The sequence below is a fragment of the Hippopotamus amphibius genome, chromosome 10 (genome assembly GCF_030028045.1).
Source record: "Hippopotamus amphibius kiboko isolate mHipAmp2 chromosome 10, mHipAmp2.hap2, whole genome shotgun sequence".
Lineage (NCBI taxonomy): Eukaryota > Metazoa > Chordata > Mammalia > Artiodactyla > Hippopotamidae > Hippopotamus > Hippopotamus amphibius.
In genome coordinates this window covers 25,073,645-25,094,419 of record NC_080195.1, presented here as the reverse complement: position 1 = coordinate 25,094,419, position 20,775 = coordinate 25,073,645, and the positions used below count along the sequence as shown (strand labels likewise).

The 20,775-nt window shown below is 37.0% G+C and overlaps 1 protein-coding gene across 5 annotated transcripts in view; it reads right to left on the bottom strand.

Moving 5' to 3' along the window:
• NRG1 (neuregulin 1) overlaps window positions 1-20,775 on the bottom strand; it is a 1,000,105-nt gene that overhangs the window by 147,685 nt on the left and 831,645 nt on the right. For 4 of the 5 annotated variants that reach the window (XM_057696608.1, XM_057696613.1, XM_057696614.1 and 1 more), the window contains exons 2-4: window positions 18,457-18,634; window positions 9,422-9,543; window positions 1,271-1,321 (exon numbers count right to left, since the gene is read on the bottom strand). In XM_057696608.1, the coding sequence (XP_057552591.1) occupies window positions 1,271-1,321; window positions 9,422-9,543; window positions 18,457-18,634 (351 nt within the window). The remainder of the gene's footprint in view (window positions 1-1,270; window positions 1,322-9,421; window positions 9,544-18,456; window positions 18,635-20,775) is intronic. The other variant, XM_057696615.1, reaches the window with a different exon arrangement.

Sequence of the window (20,775 nt, the reverse complement as noted above, 5' to 3'; positions counted from 1 at the left end):
TACTCGGAAAACTAAAATGATCTTAAACTCCAGGATCATGCCACCTTACAACACACGTACTTACATCTTAGTAATGACAAATAAATATGCCCTCAGTATGGCCAAAGTGATCTAGGACATAGAGGAAGTTCGCGTTTACGATTTTGCACAATGGCTTTGAAGGGAAGAGGCTAAACTGCAGAAGGTAAGATAGAAAATGCCTGTGTTAGATCACATGGCTTCCAAGGGCTTCAACACTAATGAAAGGCCATAATGAAAAAAAAATCAATGAAGCCAAAACATTAACTATGGTGTAATGGAAAGAATACTGAGCTTGAAGTATCTGCTCTTCTATTTGCTGAGATACATGACTTAATATCTCTACTACTTCAGTTTTCTCATCTGTAGAATGAAGAGAAATAATGCCTTGTTTCACAAATCTGTTGTGATTATCAAATAAGATGTAAAAATCTTTGTAAACTGTGAAGTATCATGTGAAAAACATGTTATTATCAAACCTCTGAAGTGAGTTTTGAATCTAGATCTCCAAAAACTTGTCTCCAATTAAACATTTATTTTTAAATATTCTAAGGTTCTGTTAACTATAGAATTGCAGAAGATAAGAAAAAGTAAGAAAAAAATTAAATTCACAGCAGATGAATTACATTCACAGCTAGTGGAGAAATCAGTGAATTAGGGTTATACATGCCTTAGTAGAGTTGGGTTTTAAGTAACTAATATATGCTCAGATCACAATCAGCAAATATTACAGGCAAGTGAGAAACAAACAAAAGCAAACAAACCAAAAAAAAAAAAAAATAGGCAACAGCATTTTAAAAAGTCAGGCCTATAACAGTGTTCTGGTTCAAGTTTAGTGACCCACAAATGATCATTACAAGCCCAAAGGTGAGAGGTCAGACATTGATACACTATCCAGGAATAAACTCTGATGGATGGAAGGGGACAGAGAAAGCTAAGAGAAGCACCTAGAAAGATATAAAAGCTGAAGTTACATTCCAGATGTCTCCTTTCCTGGCCTCACGTCCCTAAGTTGTATCTAGGTTTCTTTTTCTCATGCATGCCTCTCGGGTCCAAGTTCAGACACACAGCAAGAACTGTACTCTTTTAAGTAAAATCCAAAAAGGCAGAATGAGCTGGAGAAAAATACTGGAGCAGAAACCAAGAGCAGCTGAAATGTGGATGCAGAAGGGGTTCTGATTAGTAGAAGGAACAGCCAGCTGTGATGCCTGTCGTTCTGGTTAGTAAAACTTGACGAGCTTGTTTTCCTTACCTGAAGACACATACGCTCTCTCAGTTGAGGCTGGCATGCCAGTGATGATCTCTGCAAAAAAGAAAAGGTGATAGGACATTACGATGTACAGTCAGGAGGCTGGGGGCCAGTTCCACAGCCTGCCTTCAAATAAAAAATGTGTGTAAAGGAAGGAAGTACTGCAAGGAGGTGATGAAAGCCCAGGTTTTATCCATACTGAGTGAGAAACATGAAAAAAGACTGTCCAGACAAGTAGTTCTTCTTTCTTGGGCAAAGAGCATGAGATGGGCTATGTCAGAATAATGAGGAAGAATTCCCTGCCCCCACTGGGGTCATTGGAGACGAATATATAGCAAAGAGGCTGTGGGCTCCTCTTCAGAAAGGAAGAGAGAAATGGCAGAACCAAGAAAAACCAAAGCTGGAGGATCAGAGTTGGGGTCAAAATTTTTAAATTGTAGATCTTCAGAGGATTACATTTCTGTCCAAATCAAAAGCAAGTAATGTTTCTAATTGGGGTTGATGAAAAACATCAAGTTCTGGCATCAAACGCTACATAAAATTGCCAACGGTAATCAAGATAGGTGTCTTATCATTTCAGCTACTCAGGGCAGGGCACAGAGCAAGTAGGCAGTTCCCAGCTCAAGGAAATGCAGAATTAACCTGCATACTTCCAGATGCACCGTTATCATGTATTTTGACAATATCCTTCAAACTTTGACTTGTTTTCTTACTGCCTTTATGTTGGAATAAAGGATGAATACATTGTCTAAATTCTGTATTCATTCAGTCCTTCTGAAAAGGGCTTCAGTTTGTTAGACTCTAATGTTTTCAGTAAGGCATAGGTTTACTGAAGCTTGGAAAGATGTAGAGATGAAACGGTGGATATTATTCAACTTTCACTGCGTGTATAATTATTGTCAAATGAGTTAAAGATATTCTACTAGTTACTATCTATTAACCAGGACAAAAAAAGAAGTTGAATCTGTTGTGATATATATACATTACAAAAGTTACTATATCCTACTAAAATCCTAAGTATATCATATATTATCATTTTATGTTGGAATTAATAGCCTCTTAATCATGGAGTTGGAAAAGTTCATGATCAATATAATCATCTTTAAATATAGATATGACCACTTAGGGTTTCCATGATAGAACTAGTCTAGTAGGTAAGATGAATTAATTTAAGTGGCAATATTTCTTCAAGCTCAGAGGCTCTAGGGATAAATGGTTTTGTGGAATTGGAAACAAATGGCATGTGAGATTCAGCAGGGCTGTTTAAGAGTAAGCATCACGTTAAATATGCGTATACATGTGCATCAGAACTATATCTTTAGTAGGACCAGTTGTGTTTCTTTCTCATGCAGTTTAAACATGGATGCTCCTGTCTAATGAAACCATTCAAGGTGCAAGATTATTATCCAGCCACCTGTCAGTCACCTACATTGGCTCTTATACCCACTAAAAACGGGACAAAGCAAAAGGAATCGGCATGTGAGGGGGTGTGATGTCCTTGGGACTTTCTCAAGCAGCAGGCATCAAAGAGGATATTCTGAGTTGGTGCTATGGCGGTATCTGTTTCCAAAGTGGCTACAACCAGCTTTCTTCATATGGGATGTAGAAAATGATATTGTTTTTCTCTGGGGAAAATTTAATCGGATAGAAACACTGTTATCAAATATCCACAGCACTGTCTTTCTCTATGAGAGACATATTTTTCTCCTTAGTAATTTGGTATAAATTCGTTAATTATAAAGGACACCCCCTTCATTAGTGCAAATTAATAAGGATTTAGACTCATCAAGAATTGAACACAGCTGAGCAATCTATGCTGAGTAGGCAAGTAAGAAGAAGATCCAAGTTTCCAAGCAGGTACCCACATTGGGAGAGATGCTTCCTCATTCTGTTCTCAGGACTCATCAATGACATGACAACCAGATTGAAGTAAGAATCACAAGGGTCACAAGAATTGGGAAAAAATCCCAATCCCAGTATGACTATCAAGACTCTTCTCATATTTACTTCTGACAAACTAAGTAGCTGTCCAGTGACCTTCTAAAAAAATAAAAAAAACAAAACCAAACCCCCAGAATCAGAGCTATTCTATCTCCAGCATAAAAGATCTCAATGGAAGGAAAGGTTAACCATAACATTTCTTTCCTTAATTGAATGGTACATAAAAATACCAGAACAGGAGGTTAGTACAAAAATGTATCTACACAGAGACAGCTTAAAATAAACTCCCTTCCTAAAATTAGACATTTATCCTGGAGATGTTAAAAATATCTTTAATGATTATGGTTCAAATAAAAACGTTTTGAATTATCTTGGGGGTAATATAATCTCAGAACTTGTATAATTCTATACTAAAAGAATTTTGCTAATAAGAAAAGTTAATCTTTTTGATTAAAACCACTCAGCAAACATTTTTATGTGTGTTTGGGGTAGAATTCATAGATTGAGAAGACAACCTTTTGTTACAAGGGTGATTGAAAATAATTTTGTTACAATTACAGAGTTTTTAAAAATTATCAAGTCCTGCAATCTCCTTGATGTTTAGCTAAGCAACATATTTTTCCCCTGAGTAATTTGGTATATTAAATTCGTTAATTTATAAAGGACACGCCCTTCATTAGTGCAAATTAATAAGGATTTAGAATCATCAAGAATTGAATACAGCTGAGCAATTTATGCTGAGTAGGCAAATAAACATCTGGAACATCAGAATATTTGTAATGTTTGAGTGCTTTTTTAATAAACTGGATCTGGTCTCAAGAAAAAGTTGCAGTGCCTGAAATATAACACCTTCTGGAAAGGAATTTTTCTAATCGTTATGTATGCATGACTTGTTTGAGACTTCATCCTGAGCACAGTATACTAAATACAACTATTTATCAAGATACACATAAACAAATATAAGCATAATATGATGTGTTTGTGTGAATTTAAATATCCAATTATGTGACTCATTATTATTCTAAAATTATACAGGTCATTATTGTGCATTCAAATATTGTTATCAAGTCATTTTTTTTAACAACTTATTGACCAGAGTTGTCTTAATACATCTTTTGTTACCCGAACGTTACTGACCAGAGACGTTTCAATACTCACTTACGTAACAAATCTCCAGCCACAGGCGTCACTTTCTGCAAAAATCCCCCAGTCAATAAAATGTTAAGATTTAAGATGGGCATACTTATTTATTAGCACTGGTAAAAATGACTTCGGGCATCTGAATTTTTGCTCATAATGAATGCTTAGTCTTAAGCAACTGAGAAAATTGGAAATTAACAAATGGTGTGGAGGCAGAATGGATCCTAGGCACTGAGAAGAGGGCTCACCTTCTCCACTCACCTTACTCTTCCTTATTACCCTTCATGGAAATCCTACATCATGCAATGTACATGGAGACTGCTATACAAAGTATAAACACATATTTTATGTGCTTCTTAGGTTGTTCATCAATATCACGCATTTCTAACAACACTGTCAATGGGGGTGACCGCATGAGCCAATTTTTTAAAGGGCGAATTGATATATTAATCAAATTTTGTGCAAATATTTTTTCCTGCTCATCTAAAATGAAACAGCTATTTTATTGCTAGGTGCCCAATTGCTCCTGTGGGATCTTGAACCTCACTCAAATAATTTTTTTCCTGATTAAAAAAAGAAAACCCAGTAGAAGATATGATTGATGAGTTGTATATTCTCCTGTATAAATCCTTTAAAAGACAGCAGTACTTAATTAATTTGAGAACCAGTTAGGGCTATTATTCTCTTCCCTAATTTGATGCCCAGAAGTTATTATGGAGCTTCTTAGCCAAGAATTCATGGCTAAATTATGGTTTCCTCTATAAAGACCAAGTCAAATAAAATACAAATTAAAACGAACATATAGTATATGATCTGTGTGAGCATGGTGTATATGACCTTTTAAACTACGATATTTGAATTCATGAAAGAATCCACCTGTAATTATCGTGTAATGATGATCGCCTATGAGATTCTTTTTTTGTATGAAAACTCAATTGGACTTTTTAGACTTACATAGTCCCACGAGTCATTAGCAGACTGCATAAGCTTATATCTGTCTACTGTATGACAGGTTCTTTTTCCCAAATAAGGTAGGGATTAAAAGGCACTGGAAGTGGCAGAATACATATACATTTCTAAAATGCTGAACAAAATGATTGGCTATACGTACATTCTTTTCTAAATGCTTGAAAATATTGGAAATATGGTCATTGTTTCACTCAAGCATATAATGGATTCAAGGGGAATTTCTCAGGGGTTTTTTGCATAATTTCATTTATATCTAGTTGCTGATCTAAGCAGATCTAAACAATGAGTTGCACTGCGGGAAATTCATATTAGATGGAAGATTTTTATGATCTGTGCTAACTTTATTCTAATAGTTACAGAGCTGTCACAATGGGATTAAAAATAGTGTCAAACAGCAAGCTCATCTTGCTAAATTTTTCTTTTTTTCCTAAGGGAAAAAGAAAACACAGTCTCCCGTTAATTTCTCCAACTCCTACCATCCCTCCTAGAATCTTGTCCTAAAATATATTCGAAACATCTTAGTGCCAAGAAAGCACCTGTGTGAGAATTTAAGTAAATCATGAGAAATTCTTTGCTTAGAATTAAATTAGGATAATTAGCTCACAGCCACATACCACGATCTTTTATCAGGGCAACCTATACAGAAATTAACAAACCACATTTGTGTACTTATTGGAGAACTACGGAAGAGACGAGTGAGACCACACAAAATAAACAAAATGACTAATATTTCATAGACAGCATAAGTTGAAATCTCAAGGGGAGTTCTATATAACATAATATTTTGGCAACATGTTCTTATCTTTAAGCCTTTTTATTTCTAGGACCCCTCCATGGCGGGGCAGTGGAGAAATTCTTGAGAATTCTACTCTCTCAGCCCAAGTTAATGGTAAATGCACATTTAAGAAGAGATGGTTTGCCATGTGGCAGCTTATAACCACAGTAGAGCGTTCTTTTTCTCTCTGAAAGAGTGTTTCTGCACAGCCTCTGCCCAGATTCTTGGGAGACAGGGATGAGCTCAGGATCTGAGCCGAGACTTCTTGGATAACCAACCAGCCTTGACCTGAATACAGCAAATTCATAGATTGTAGTGGAAGAGGGTGAAGAGGAGAATGATTACACATTTTTCCTCTGGTGGCGCTACAACTCAGGCGTAGGGAGAAAAGAGAGTGTCCTGAGACACACAGTGCACTGGCCTTGTCTCTCCTGGTGCCTGATGAGCTGTATGTCTGACCCACAGCCTCTGAAAAGAGGAGCGTTTCTAGGCAACCATGTTTCCGGCTTCACTATCCTAGGCTGAGCCCATGGTGGGGACCTGAGCAGAACACACTGATGATTTGTAAGCTCTCTGGATCTTTCGATGTGGTCTGGCCCCGTCAGCTCTGCCAGTCAGATTCTTGCCATGGGGAATCTGATTTGGGAACTGAGGAAACAATCACACAGTAGGAGGCAAAACCGAAAGGATGCCTTAAAAAGAGCCAGGAAGAAGAATGTGGCCAAATGGGATCACAGGCAGGTCGAAGTTTGGAATTCTAAAGAAGCGCGGTTGCAAGCAGGAGAGGTTAGAAAATACAAGAACTAGCAGAAGAGTCCAGAACATATCTGAGTCACACGAAGGGCAGAGATTTGAGAGAAAAGCCATAAATTCCTGGTGTTTAAACGCACAGAAACACCCTGGGTACCATTTTCTTCTTAAGTCCAAGTTATAATGAAGTTCTAGTTCTTCCCAACAGAATCCCTCTCTCCCTATGCCTCAAACCACTTTTTCAGTTTCTGTACTTTACAAACCAACGAATCTACCTCAAACATTCACAAACACACGGTCTGGTATTGAGTAAGCTCTACTGAACCGGGTATTAAAGAATTTAAGACACTTCCTAAGTCTCCATTTCTTTTTAAATACAAAGAGAAAGCTGGATAAGGAGGAACTAGTCCTAACGTTCTAAAAAGAACATAAAAACAACCACCTTGCACTGTAATCGAGATTCTTCATTCTCCTCCCTCAGAGGCTTTCAATAAGCCAATGAGAATCCAGTTGCTAAAGAATTTTAGTTGGCTGTTTAAGAATGACTTCCTTACGATATTCTGTGAACTTCTCTGTATTCTTGCCAGGTAAAAAAGATTCATTACCCAAAACATCCATACCTTCATTTCTCCACACTTTATAATTGGTCAATACTACATGCAAATTCAAGACCAATTCTTGAATGAATTAATATGGAAAAATAAGTTGGATGTCTCTCCTATGAAAGAAATGTGAAAAGCCGTATTATCAAAACTTCAGCACCCCCAAATTAATAAAAAAAAAAGGAACGCTATGAGTTTTTGCCAGGAATAACATAGTGGTAAATAGTTCACTGCTGAATCCTGTAATTCAGAAAGCATGGAATGTTAAGTGTAATCCTACTGTCAGCGCTCAGTGAAACCATGACATTTACTTTAATTCTATTTTCCTGGGACTTTACAGTATGCATAGCTACACGAATCTAATCCAAGTGTCCAAATCATAATTCAAAAGCCTTTACTTTAGCACGAGGAGCATTGAACCAAACAAGCCACTGACAAACTGAGAGCAAGCTATTAAACATGGTATAATAGAAAGAAAAGAAGCCATTGAAATTTTAAATTTGTGTTTCAAGTTGCATCCCATAAAATTCCAAGGAGGGGAAAAATAACAAGAGCAAAACTCTATTGCTTAACCTGTGCCGATGCAAAAGTAAAGCAATGTTATATTTACTGTCATAAATTTTAAACGGCTTTTACATCTTAAATGATAAACACAGCCCCTAAAAATAGTAATGGAAACCACTTTCCACTGTTGTCCTTTATCCCCTGTGGAGGGAGGTATTTAAAATGAAAGTAATGAACTTTGATTACACTGCAACAGAGCAGTTCATTGGGAATTCCACAGAAGACTAGGAATTAACCTGGATTTTCTTAACCGTGTTCACATTTGTATCTCGCTCCCTTCTCCTTACCGGGTTAAGTCAACTGAGACAAACAACTTCAGTCTCCTAAGGAGTTAACCCCTAACGTTACTTTTACCCTTCCCTTGCTGGCTTCGCAGTTTCATCTCATCACTAAGAGATCAGGTCTTTGCAGAGGACATTCTTTCTCATCACCTGCCTAGAAGCAGTGCAACTATGCTTGGTTTTATAACAGATGACAGGGCTTGTGAAGGCAGTAGTTCAGTGCCATAACTCCAAAAAAGCACCCAAGGTTTTGAAGCAGCTTTTTATTGTTTCAAGAGATTTAGATGCTCTTGAGATCATCACTTTCTACGGATGACTCCATCAAGTTGTGGAGTATCAGGGGATCGTGATCAGACAGCCACCAGCTGCGGGGCTTCGCCCTTCCTCAGATAACTCAGAGACGTTGTCAGAGGGTAGGGGGCACCTTCCACCTCCAAATCATTCACTTGTTTAACAAATATCCCCTGGCACTGCTCTCAGGAAAGCAGAAGCTGAAGCCGTAAAACATGCTTTGCCTCTAATAAGACACTTAATTTCTGAATTAATAGGCCCCAAAAAACCCTGATACGCCTTTCTTCTACCTAGAGCCAGATGTATTAAAAACACATATAAGCACATAAAAAATTGCCAGGACTAAGTCAGGATTGTATTGTTTACACACACACACACACACACAATGTACATATATTCACATATAATACACACATGTATGTAAATATATACAATATATGTATATTCTATATATACATGTGTATTCTGTATATAAATTATATATATACACATATTTTGTTTTGATAGAGCAAAAAACTTACCTGCTCTCCCTAACTTAAAGTGGAGGTATAAGCTCTTTTTTTTTTAGCAAACCATCTGTCTCTGCTATTCATGATGTTATTCAAATCCTTTAAAAAAAATCTACGTGTATTTCAGGTCTATTTCACCTCATGGCGTGAAGAGCTTTACAGACGGAACCTACAGACTGGATGGGTAAGATACTTAAAATATATGGCTTTCCTTCCATGATTTTTATTTGTTCACAATGAGATTTAACACACCGATGTATTACAAGTCTTACCACATACCTGGATTACTCCTCTTAGAGACTGAGAAATAGCAGGTAGCAGGTATCTCTTACCGTTTGAATCCACAATGGTGATATTGGCGGAGGCACTGTCATTTCCTAATTTGCTGGTCACTTTGCACATATATTCTCCAGAGTCAGCCAGTGATGCTTTGCTAATGCGAAGTTCTGACTTCCTATAAAATCAGAACCAAAGCGGCGTAAGTAGATTTCACCAAAATACAATGATCATCAAAATATAGTCTCTATAGTTTGAGTTCTCAAACTCCCCCTTCCCACTCTACATATACCATGTTAAAACACAACATACTCGTACATAGATGTGTGATTTTACCAAGAGTAAAAGTGAGATGCATCTCCTTTAAATTATACCCTGGACACAGTCTTAATTTTATCACCCAGATCAGCAATTTAAAGGAATTCTTTTATAATTTTTCTTTTTATTCCTCTAGCACCACCACTAACCACATTATGCCTCAGAATTTTTTTTCAATCCAAATGGTAAATTTTCTTTCCTCTCTATATCTCAATGTCACCACCCACTAGGGTTAACGAAGTCAAAAAAGTATAAAGCCATTTCTTATAAATCTGGTAAGGACAGGTACTTAATGAAGGCTAGACTAGATTAAAATGCTCTGCACTTCTTTTCTCTGTAGAGTGACATCTGGAATTATGTTAATTTTGAATGAAGATGATTTATCACTTCCAAAAGAAAGGGAATTTGTCATTCTTTAAAAAGAGTCTCATTGCCGGGAGCACAGTATTACCCAAATAGTTCTTAATATTGAAATAAATATTCATGCAACGCTAGCGCACACTTTTATAAAACTACATATTAAATCAATATTTGGCACTTTTTGAGCATGGGCAGCATTGTGATTTGCATCTGTCTATGTTATAGTGTTGCACATAGCCTATAATTTAAGCAGTCTCTATGATTTAAAAACTCCAAGGGAAGGGGAGGCTGGGATGTAGTGAAAGAGTAGCGTTGACATATATACACTACCAAATGTAAAACAGATAGCTAGTGGGAAGCTCCCAAGCACAGGGAGATCAGCTTGGTGTTTTGTGACGACCTAGAGGGGTGGAATAGGGAGGGTGGGAGGGAAGCTCAAGAGGGAGGGGATATGGGGATATATGTATACATACAGTGATTCACTTTGTTGTACAGCAGAAACCAATACAACACTGCAAAGCAATTATATTCCAAATAAAGATGTATTAAAAAAAACAAACAAACTCCAAACTACTGGGATTGGCTCAGCATTTATTAAACCATTTTTAAAGTGTCGTGTGTGCAGGAGCCTGGTACTGACTGCCTGGGTTCTTGAGAGGAGAACAAGGGGAGAAAAGACGGCAGGAAGCCAAGATAGCAACTCAGAATTATATGCAAACCTCCCATAAATTACACCTTCCTAATTTTTAAGTGAATTTTCTGGTCTTCTTGTCATATAATATTATTAATCAAACTGGATCAATTGCTCCAAATTTAATATCTACTCTTCTCCTCCAGTCTACTGAATTGAACCACCCTCTCCAGTCTACCTTCTATCTTGGTACTTTTGCTTATTATTTCTTTTTCCTAGAAGGGGGCCTCATATTTCTACCCATCAAGATATTAGCTGATCTTTAAGGACCACCTCAAATGCCAATTCCTCATCAAGGCTTTCATGATCATGTAGTTGGAGCTGCTCTCTCTCATTTGTCTAAATTCTGCCAGCCTTGTGTACCTCTCTCATGAGAATCTTCTTAAAGAAACATGGTAATCGAATTTACAGTTAACATTTACAGTTAATCTTAGAGGAATAGTTTTTAAAATCAAAATTCTCCTAAAAGACCTGGACAATGTTTACTGGAATACTATTCCAAGGAATGTAAGTGTGTCATGCTAAAAAAAGAGAAAGAGAAAGAGAACAAGAAAAACAAAGAATTTTTCTGTGCTCAAATAAATGTTGCATTAAACAAACTTAAATAGATTTCTTTACAATCTATCTCTCAGTCATTTTTATGCAAAGTTACAGTGAATTTCTAAGGCAGGAATGACAAGGGACTAAGGAATCCATTCTGCAGAGACACCCTTGGGAATTCTAGGACTGAACATCAATACCCCAAGACCAAGAATCAATTTAATCCAGATAAGCATGAAAAATACATTCAAGTTCAAAAATCAGTAGTAGAAATACAGACTGGGAGGGATGAGCCTTGACAACAATATATACAGAAAAAAAGGATTTCAATTAGCTACACGTTTAACATTACTTCATTTTCAACAACAATTTAAAAAAGAAGAAACAAGAAACATATGTATTGTTTGGTAAAATTAGTATTAAAAGAACATAAATCAAATTGGATAAAAGTCACAATACACTGCTCACAGGCTGCATCACATCTAGAGGACTGAATTATATTTCAAAGTGGCATTTGATAAAAAAAAATATATCAATAGCTAGAGGGCTTTAGAAAAAGGTCATCAGGATTGAATAGGGCCTAGAAATCTTGTCATTAGAGAAGATGCTGTTAAAGAAACAGAGGTTCCCTTGGCAGGAAGCTCTGAATAAGAAATATTTAATTATATTTCGTCGTTGTTATCCGGAAAAGGAAATTATTTGGTGAAGCTCTTAAAGGTAGAATTATGTCTCGCAGGAAATAGAAGACACATTTTGTGTGGTATATAAGGAAGAACGTTTTGAACGCTCAAAAACAGATAGAGTGTCGTGTGAAAGAGTCAGACTTTCTCTTTGGAAAGATTCAAGTCTGGATAGCCACCTGTCAAGCAATTCCTAACAAGAACATCTCTATGCAGAGAAAGATTAAATTAGATTAGTGGTTTCAATTAGTTTTGAAAAAACAAATCCTGGTTTAAAATGAAAGCTTAGGGCTTCCTAGGTGGCTCAGTGGTTGAGAATCCACCTGCCAAAGCAGGGTACATGTGTTTGATCCCTGCTCCAGCAAGATCCCACATGTCGTGGAGCAACTAAGCCCATGTGCCACAACTATTGAGCCCACGTGCTGCAACTACTGAAGCCCACGCACCTAGAGCCCGTGCTCCGCAACAAGAGAAGCCATGGCAATGAAGAGCCCGCGCACCACAACGAAGAGTAGCCCCCACTCACCGCAACTGAAAAGAAAGCCTGCGCACAGCAAAGAAGACCCAACACAGCCAATAAAATAAATAAGTTAAATAAATCAATTTAAAAAAAATGAAAGCTTAAATGAGAGCTGCATATTTAAGCATATTATGAAGGGAAAAAAGTGTGTATGTCAAAAAGGTTGACACCCCTTTTTGCAGTTCAATGGAAACTCAGAATTCTTCAGGGACACGAAGGGCCCCTTTGAACTCTAACGGTACATTGAACTATGAGAGTCTTCAATCCTTGGGTCTTAGCGCAGGAATGGGAAATAGTGGGAGAGTAGAAATAGCCAAACTTTCTTGAAAATTACACATTGCAACAATCTGGGGCTTTAATAAGTATGGCTATACCAGTCTTATTTTACTTTCTTCAGTAGGCTACCATATCTTGTCTATAAGAAGAAAGTTGACTTGGAAGAATTAATGAACTTGCCTCCAATCACAAAATTAACTTTTTGCTCTCTGACAAGTTCTCTGGGGATTGGGGAGGGGTGGATGCTTTGGTGGATTTTCATTTCTAAAAGTTTTAAAAGAGTTTATGCATGTAATGTGTTTAAAACGATGCTTGAAATATAGTAAGCTCCCAACACGTGTTGGCTACTCTTAAAACTACATTCTACACTCCTGCAATTTTTGGATTTTTATAATCAGCATGCATTGCCTTGGAATAAGAAAAAAATAAAACAGTGCAACAATAAATTAATACAAATAGTTATAAATATTAATTTCTCTTTCTTTTTTTATATCAAAATGCAAACTGTGTTCTTTTAATGCGTGCTCACTAACAAGACAGATTCACGGCTCCCACAGCTACTATCTCGTTTTTCTTACTAAACTCGATTCTTCCACCATATTTTACAGGCTGAGGCAACTTAAATGCATATAGAAATGATCACCTCAGTTTGTATAATTCCATTCCTCTGATCTCCAAGGAATCACATGAACTTGTGTGTGTGTGTGTGTTCAACACAGCTCCAGATACTGTTGAGTTACCGATGATAAGAAGGGCAAAGAAAAGAGACAGGGATTTCATAGTGCAAACTAAAGAATATCACTTGCCATCTGCTTCTCCCGGAATGAAGTCACTTGCCACCACAGCAACTATGAAACCCTACAGAACCAGGCATGGCGTAAAATGCCTCACATAAATGCTATGAAACAGGCACTGGATATTTCATACCTAAGGAATTTGATATTTTCTTACATATAAAAGTTAAAATGACCTGTCAGAGAGGCTCAACTAATAAAAGAAGGGCATATGTAGAAACCTTTTCTATGATAGAGCCAAAAAACCCTGAAACAATTGATAACCGGAGAAATAATTCCTTAAAAACTTTTTTAACTTGACCAAACCAATTGGAATCAATTTTAAACAAAATTAAAATATGTAAGAACAGGGAAATCCCTGATGGTCCAGTGGTTAGGACTCCATGCTTTCACTGCCGAGGGCCTAGGTTAGATCCCTGGCTGGGGAACTAAGATCCCACAAGCTGCACAGTGAGGCCAAAAAAAAAAAAAAAGAAGAACAGAAGTGAAGAGCAGATACAAAATTAAGGGCATCCAAAAGTGTGCATCATACACAGAGGAAGTCAGACTTAAATAAGGCAGATATAGGCCAGGTATGCAAATGAGGCCAACTGGATGACCCCCAAATATGATCTGTCACACACCAAGCTCTTTAACCAGTTTTCTTGATCAAAATCATCCACCAGGCAAAGGAAACAAGAACAAAGGGATAAGCAGACACTTAAGACCAGGGCAGTTTCCATTTCTTTTAATTGGTCCCACACATTGCTTAGCCAACTAAAACAAACAAAGGCTCACATGTGAATGCAAAATCATAGGAGGAACATGGAGGAATGTCCTTTATTAGTAGAAGCAGGGCCTGAAAGGGGATAAGACTTTACAGAATAATAGCAATTCACCCCTGGTGTAAAATCTTTTCATAACACTAAGGGATTAAAAGGAAATTCTGGCTGCTTCGAACAATCTAGATTATAAAATGTGAAAAAGAAACCTAGGCAAAGGATTGGAAGAGAGTCAATGTTTTATTTTAAGTAAAGGGAATCCCAGGGAAATCCTAAACCTCACACGAAAATTCACCTCTGCTTGTGATCATAGTCTAAGATAAAGTTTATCCCTTCTTGGCCTGTTAGCTAAGAGCAAATGTAGTTCGATAAACTTAAGTCAAGTAAGCAAGCAACCATGGCACACCATTAACATTTTGAATATCTGCGTAATGAAAAATTATGAGTATGTAGATGAAGCTGACAAATAAGAATTTTTTTAATTAAAGACTTTACCCGAAGCCTAAGCAAGCCCCTTGCCCTATGTTGTGATTTTACTGGATACTGGCAAAATCACAAGTCATTGTGAAAAAGACACAAGACATGGAGTCAAAAAGACAAAAGACATATATTCAGATCAATTTCAAGTCCAAGTGTTACCATTCATTAACATTATATCCACAGGAAGTAATCTAATTTCCTTCATTCTCAGGATATTAATTTTTTTAATGGGTATAATAACAATAGTATTCATTCTCTTATATTTCTAAGTTGAAATGATAGAGCATCTTGCAAATGTTAATTAAATTTAGATTCAGCTTGGTCCTTTAAAAAAAGGTGACAGCACTAATTTTTTTTTAAAGATACAACGGCAGAAATGACCAAATACCCATTTCTGAAACGCCATAAGCTGATCACTTATCAGTAGCGGCCCACTTTATACAAAGTGTCCTATTTTTCAGAGAATCAAATATGTTCAATGCTTTGCCAAGAGTAATTTACAGTCACATTACTTGAATAAAAGTCTTTTTTGTTCCCACTTAATTCCTTCCAGCAAGGCTATTGTTTAAAAGAAGTAATTTCTGAATATTGGCCTTTCCGGGATAATGGGATTTTATTAATATGTAGACAGTGCTCTTAGCTGTCTGGGCCTCTGAAGCCAATATGAGAATGCTTTCCTGAATACTAATGACACTTTTATATGTCATCCAAGCCATGTAACAAATTAGCTCTTTACCTATACATGTGCTCTTTCAAAACCATATTTGTTCTGGGCAGCTCACTTCTTTTGTTTTTCCTTTTTGTCATCTTATTTAGCCAACCTCATTAGCTTCTTCTCTCAGGCATCCTCACCCTGAATACCTGCAGTCTGCAGGGGCTTCATTCTGTTCCTTCAGCCTAGACATCCTCTCCTCCCTCTCTTCCTTCTCCCCTCCTCTCTGAGAAGCCGCCACAGTCCTGGACTGGGTCCCCTCCCCTATCCGTGTGAGTTTCTTTCTACAGCATCCCATGACCATCACTATCATTGAATTTAAAACTGAGTATTATAACTGCTTACATTTCCTTCCCCTCTTAAGACCAAGCCTCTGAGAGCAGAGAGCACTTCTTCATTTCTGTGGACCCAACATCTAGCCCAGGGCTGACACAGCATGAATAAAGGGCAAGATTTCCCATCCACTCCCCTACTGTCCAACCCAACTGGCCCCTCTATTGCCCTATAAACAGAAACTGCTACTGACTGTGGTTTCTGCTCTTCTCTATAACTGCCCGCCCACCCCACCTCACCCACCCAGCCAGAGGGATGCTCTGTCTTCGACACAGTCAAATCCACCCCTGACAGTGACTCCTGAAGTTCTTGGAGTTTCTCTCGCTCCCCAACTCCTGTGGCACTCCCCAACTCCTACAATTCAGTGCTTAGTTTTATATGAAGTGCTAGATATTTCATTTCCCTAATCAAATCTTTTTTTTTTTTTTTTCAGTTTTTCTTGTGTGTGTGGACCATTTTTAAAATCTTTATTGAATGTGTTACAATATTGCTTCTGTTTTATGTTTTCGTTTTTTGGCCGTGAGGCATGTGGGATCTTAGCTCCCCAACCAAGGATCGAACCCGCACTCCCTGTATTGGAAGGCAAACTCTTAACCACTGGACCGCCAGGGAATTCCCCCTCATTAAATCTTGACTTAGCATAAAGCAGAATTTACCTTAATTTAAATAATCAATGTTTTAGACCACTATTTGTAAACACATGGGCTGCTTAAAAATCTTGAAGTTCTCCAGCCCTAACAGGGTTTCAGCACTGCATCGCTGGGACTCCTATGTTTTATATAAGGCTGAACTAGATAATGTCTCTACAATCTTATGACTCCCTGAGTGTAAAGATAACACCCTAGGATTCTTCTGTTTCTTCACCTTCCTAGCATACAAGCCTTTTGTGGGCACTTAAATATTTTTGCTATCATATGACAGCCACATAGAAATGAATGAGACATCATCCTGCATGTGCAGATAGCCAAGTTTCTTACTAACCTGCTAACTGATGAAAAACAAAACAGACACCAAAAGCTAGCTAAAAGTATTTTTTGTTGTCGTTAAACTTCTCTAGAAGAATCGTACTTATGTTTTCAATTCGTTCACTCTATCTCTTTCCTGCCTCACGTGGACACGTTATTAAATATGTCTGCTTTCCATTTTTAAAGAAGGAATGAGGCACTGAGGAATCTAAGAAATAGGTTTGTTTTCCAACTTAGTCACAGCTAGTTGGGTGACTCAAGGCAACACTTTTTTTTGACCCTTGATTACTTAACCTGCAAAATTAGAGAGTCACATGTGCAGTAAACTGCCATTACCACCTAAGGGAATGTTGCAAAAAAACAAACAAATAAGATTATGCACAAAAACACCCTGTCACTTCACAGCATTGTTTTGTATCTTTGAAATACCACCTGCTACAGAAAATGATATTGCTTCCCTCTGTATGATTCTTCCAATCAAGAGATCTTGCTGACACAATCAGTAACAAGAGTAAGCAGTGTCATTACTAAAACCATGGAAACTAGGAAAACATCCCTAATTATGGTTAGTACAGTCATTAAACACTTTAAGACTAAATTAGATTTCCGTTATAATCACTTTGTTTTCTCTTGCTCATGCGTGTGTGACTTTTTGGTAGATGTTCTATAAAATCAAAGCCTAGGGAGAGATTTTTTCATTGCTGCTTCTGTTATCATAGCTGGGATTTCACCACAGTCCTTTGAAGTGTAAGTAGAAAACCCGTAATCTTAGAGCTTAGGACCACTATGATACACGTCACATTGATTACAGGACTGTTTGCAAGCAAAATCCAAGATATTGGATTCTGTAACATCTTATGGGAAAACCCGAATGAACTTTTTGGCCAACCCAATATTTAGCTCTTTCCATAATTTCAAAATGTAGTTTGATATTAGAAGAAAAATTTCTTAAAGAGAAAAATTAAAATGAAGAGTGTAGGAATAATAGAAGAGCATCATTTTAGAGTAGGTATAGGACATACCTACCAAGATGTTATAGGGAATCATATGAAGCCTTCTCAAATGTGGATCTCTTTAAGGAGGGCAGGAAAATGTAAGATTCTTGCTACCCAGGATTACCAAATGTTTCAACCTACTCTAATGGTGATGTAGCTTAATAGAATTGTCAGTTAAACATTCTCATTAGGTATAATTTTCTGTATTAAACTTTTACTTGAAAATAGTTCAGATTCAACTGATTACATTCTAATTCTTTCCATAAATCTAGCTATTTATTGATCTTTACAACCGAAGTCCGGGTTTTGATTGTGTAAGGCACTGGTACCCTAAACTGGACTTTAGGATCTCACCTGTTACTTACTATTACAACAGCTGCTATTAATACTATCTTCCCTCATCCCTTCCACTTCCATCCAAACCCTACAGTTCTTTCCACATCCATCCTTTCCTTTCTTCGTCCAAGAAGTTGTAAGAATCAGAAACTTTAAATTCTTTCCTATATGAGGACACAATTTCTGGCCACCATATAATGAAAAATCTTTTCATTTATTATATATTGTACTTTTTATGCTATACTTATTTATTAGACTGTTAGTGATTTTTATATTTTATGTCATGCTATTGCTAGACATTGCCCCTGCTGTGAGACGCCTGATACTCACCCTGGCCTTTTCTGTATCTTGATATTTTGTGGTTTGTTCTTTCGGTTTAATTCATTCCCATTCTTGAACCACTTGAATCTGAGCGAGGAGTATTCAGAACTGGTCTCGCACCGAAGCACTAGTTTGGAACCTGCCGCAGACTCCTGACTTTTCATCTCTTTCAATCGGGGAGGCAAGGCTAAAAAAAGAAAAGAGAAGGAAAAATAGTTCTGATCACCTGGTAATCTTTCCAAGAGGAACATTAATTTTGGTGAGCCTGATTAAGAAACCATTCCCAAAGGCTTCACTCACTGAGAGAGAAAAGAAAAAAAAAGGGGGGGAGGAGGGGTTAGCCAAATTGTATCTCAACTTAGAGAAGAATAAAATGCTCAAATAAGATATATTCGGGGAAAAAGAGAATTTAGATTATAAAGTTATTCTTTAAAACAGACTCACAGATATAGAGAACAAACTAGTGGTGACCAGTGGGGAGAGGAAAGGGGGAAGGGGCAAAATAGGTGTAGGGGAGTAAGAGGTACAAACTATTAGTTTAAAATAAACTACAAGGCTATATTGTACAACATGGGGAACACAGCCAATATTTTACAATAACTATAAATGGGGTATAACCTTCAAAACTGTGAATCACTATGCTGTACACCTGTAACATAAAAAATTCAATACAAATTATTCTTTAAAAATAAAAATTTTTACTTCAATAAAAACTATGCTTTAAAAATATTCCCAAATTTTGTGTGTGTGTGTATATATATATACATATACACATATGTATATATTTCTTTCAAGATAGTAATTTCCTCAGTCTTTACATTCTCTGACACCATTAAAAATGCTGAACATTGGTCATTTCAAAGAATCAAAATCCTATGCTTAAAAAAAAAATGTGTAACTGGGCCATTATTTCTAATGCACGTTCACATCCCAGGTCACAATTTTTCTCCGTCACAGTTCTGTGAATAGGTATAGCAGGTATCACACGCATTGTTTACATGGGAAGTCTATTTTCAGAGACAGGTAAGTGTCTCTTGCCCATGGTTATAACGTTCTGGAGAGTCAGAGCTAGACTATCCTATCATCAGAGGTAGCCTGAAGAACAAAGAGGACCCATAAATCTTAACAATGCTAATTTCTGCAAGACAGAAACTCTTTGGTGACATCACTCTTGTACTGGACCTACAGTTACTGTCCCACAGACAACAAAGGACCATTCCAGAAGACCACCACAATCCTGTCAAATGATCAATCTGATTGGATTTCTCCCCTCTAAATCTCAAAAGAAACTGGGAGCACTTAAATTGTGCATTAACTTGTAGGACACCTTACATTAAACACTTACATACCATTCCTATTTTAAGCAAGATTGCTTCAAAGAATATCTATTCTCTACTGAAATACTTATGGATAAAATGTCATAATATCTGAGATTTACTTCAACATGAAATGGCAGTGGAAATGGGTAGGCATAAAAATGAAACAACTTTCCCAAGAAGTTGATCATTGTAGAAGTTAGGCAATAGGTAGTAACAGGGATTTGTTATAAAATGCTATGTAGTATGTCCGATTTTTTTCATAATAAAACAGTTTAAAAAATAAAAGCATAATGAATGGATTTTCCTCTGCACACAAAATTTCACTTAATCAACACCGTAGAACCTGAGATCTCAACATCTCTGATTCCACTGAGTCTTAGAAAAGCCAACTACAGAGTCTACTTCTGCTCCAGTTCAGGACTTAATGGGAAGTTAATTCCTCAAACCCACCAAAGGAGACTGCACCTCCGGGATCCAGTGAACAATTATTCACTGTGTACAGAATCAAGACTCCAAGGACGACAATCAGAGCCACGTTAGACACGAACAGGAAATGGAGTACCTTTCCTACTCCTGGTATGTTTGTTTTTCTACAACTCTGCCTTTACCAAGAAAATCCCCCCCAAATGTTAAGAATGAGTGAAATTTCCAATAAATTACAGCAAAAACTATCTGAACACATGACTTCTTTGCAATGTTCCTACAATTAAATGTTCCCCCTTTTCACTTATTTGGAGGCTGGGAGATGAGGTGGAGAGCAGGCCCTGAATATGGAGACACAGCAGCAAGTTAGAAAACTTATTTTAGCTGTTCTTAGCCTTTGATACCTAATGAATTTCTCTAGGTTTTTTTTTTTTTTTCCTGACAGCTTGAAAATAAGATTTACTTCCTGAAGAGCTTTCCTGGGAGTCTTTCTTTTAAGATGTGGTCTGTGAATTTCTGTTTTAGATGTTTTAAAGAAACAGACTAAATTCTCATCTATTTGGAATAGTATTTGTATATTCTTATT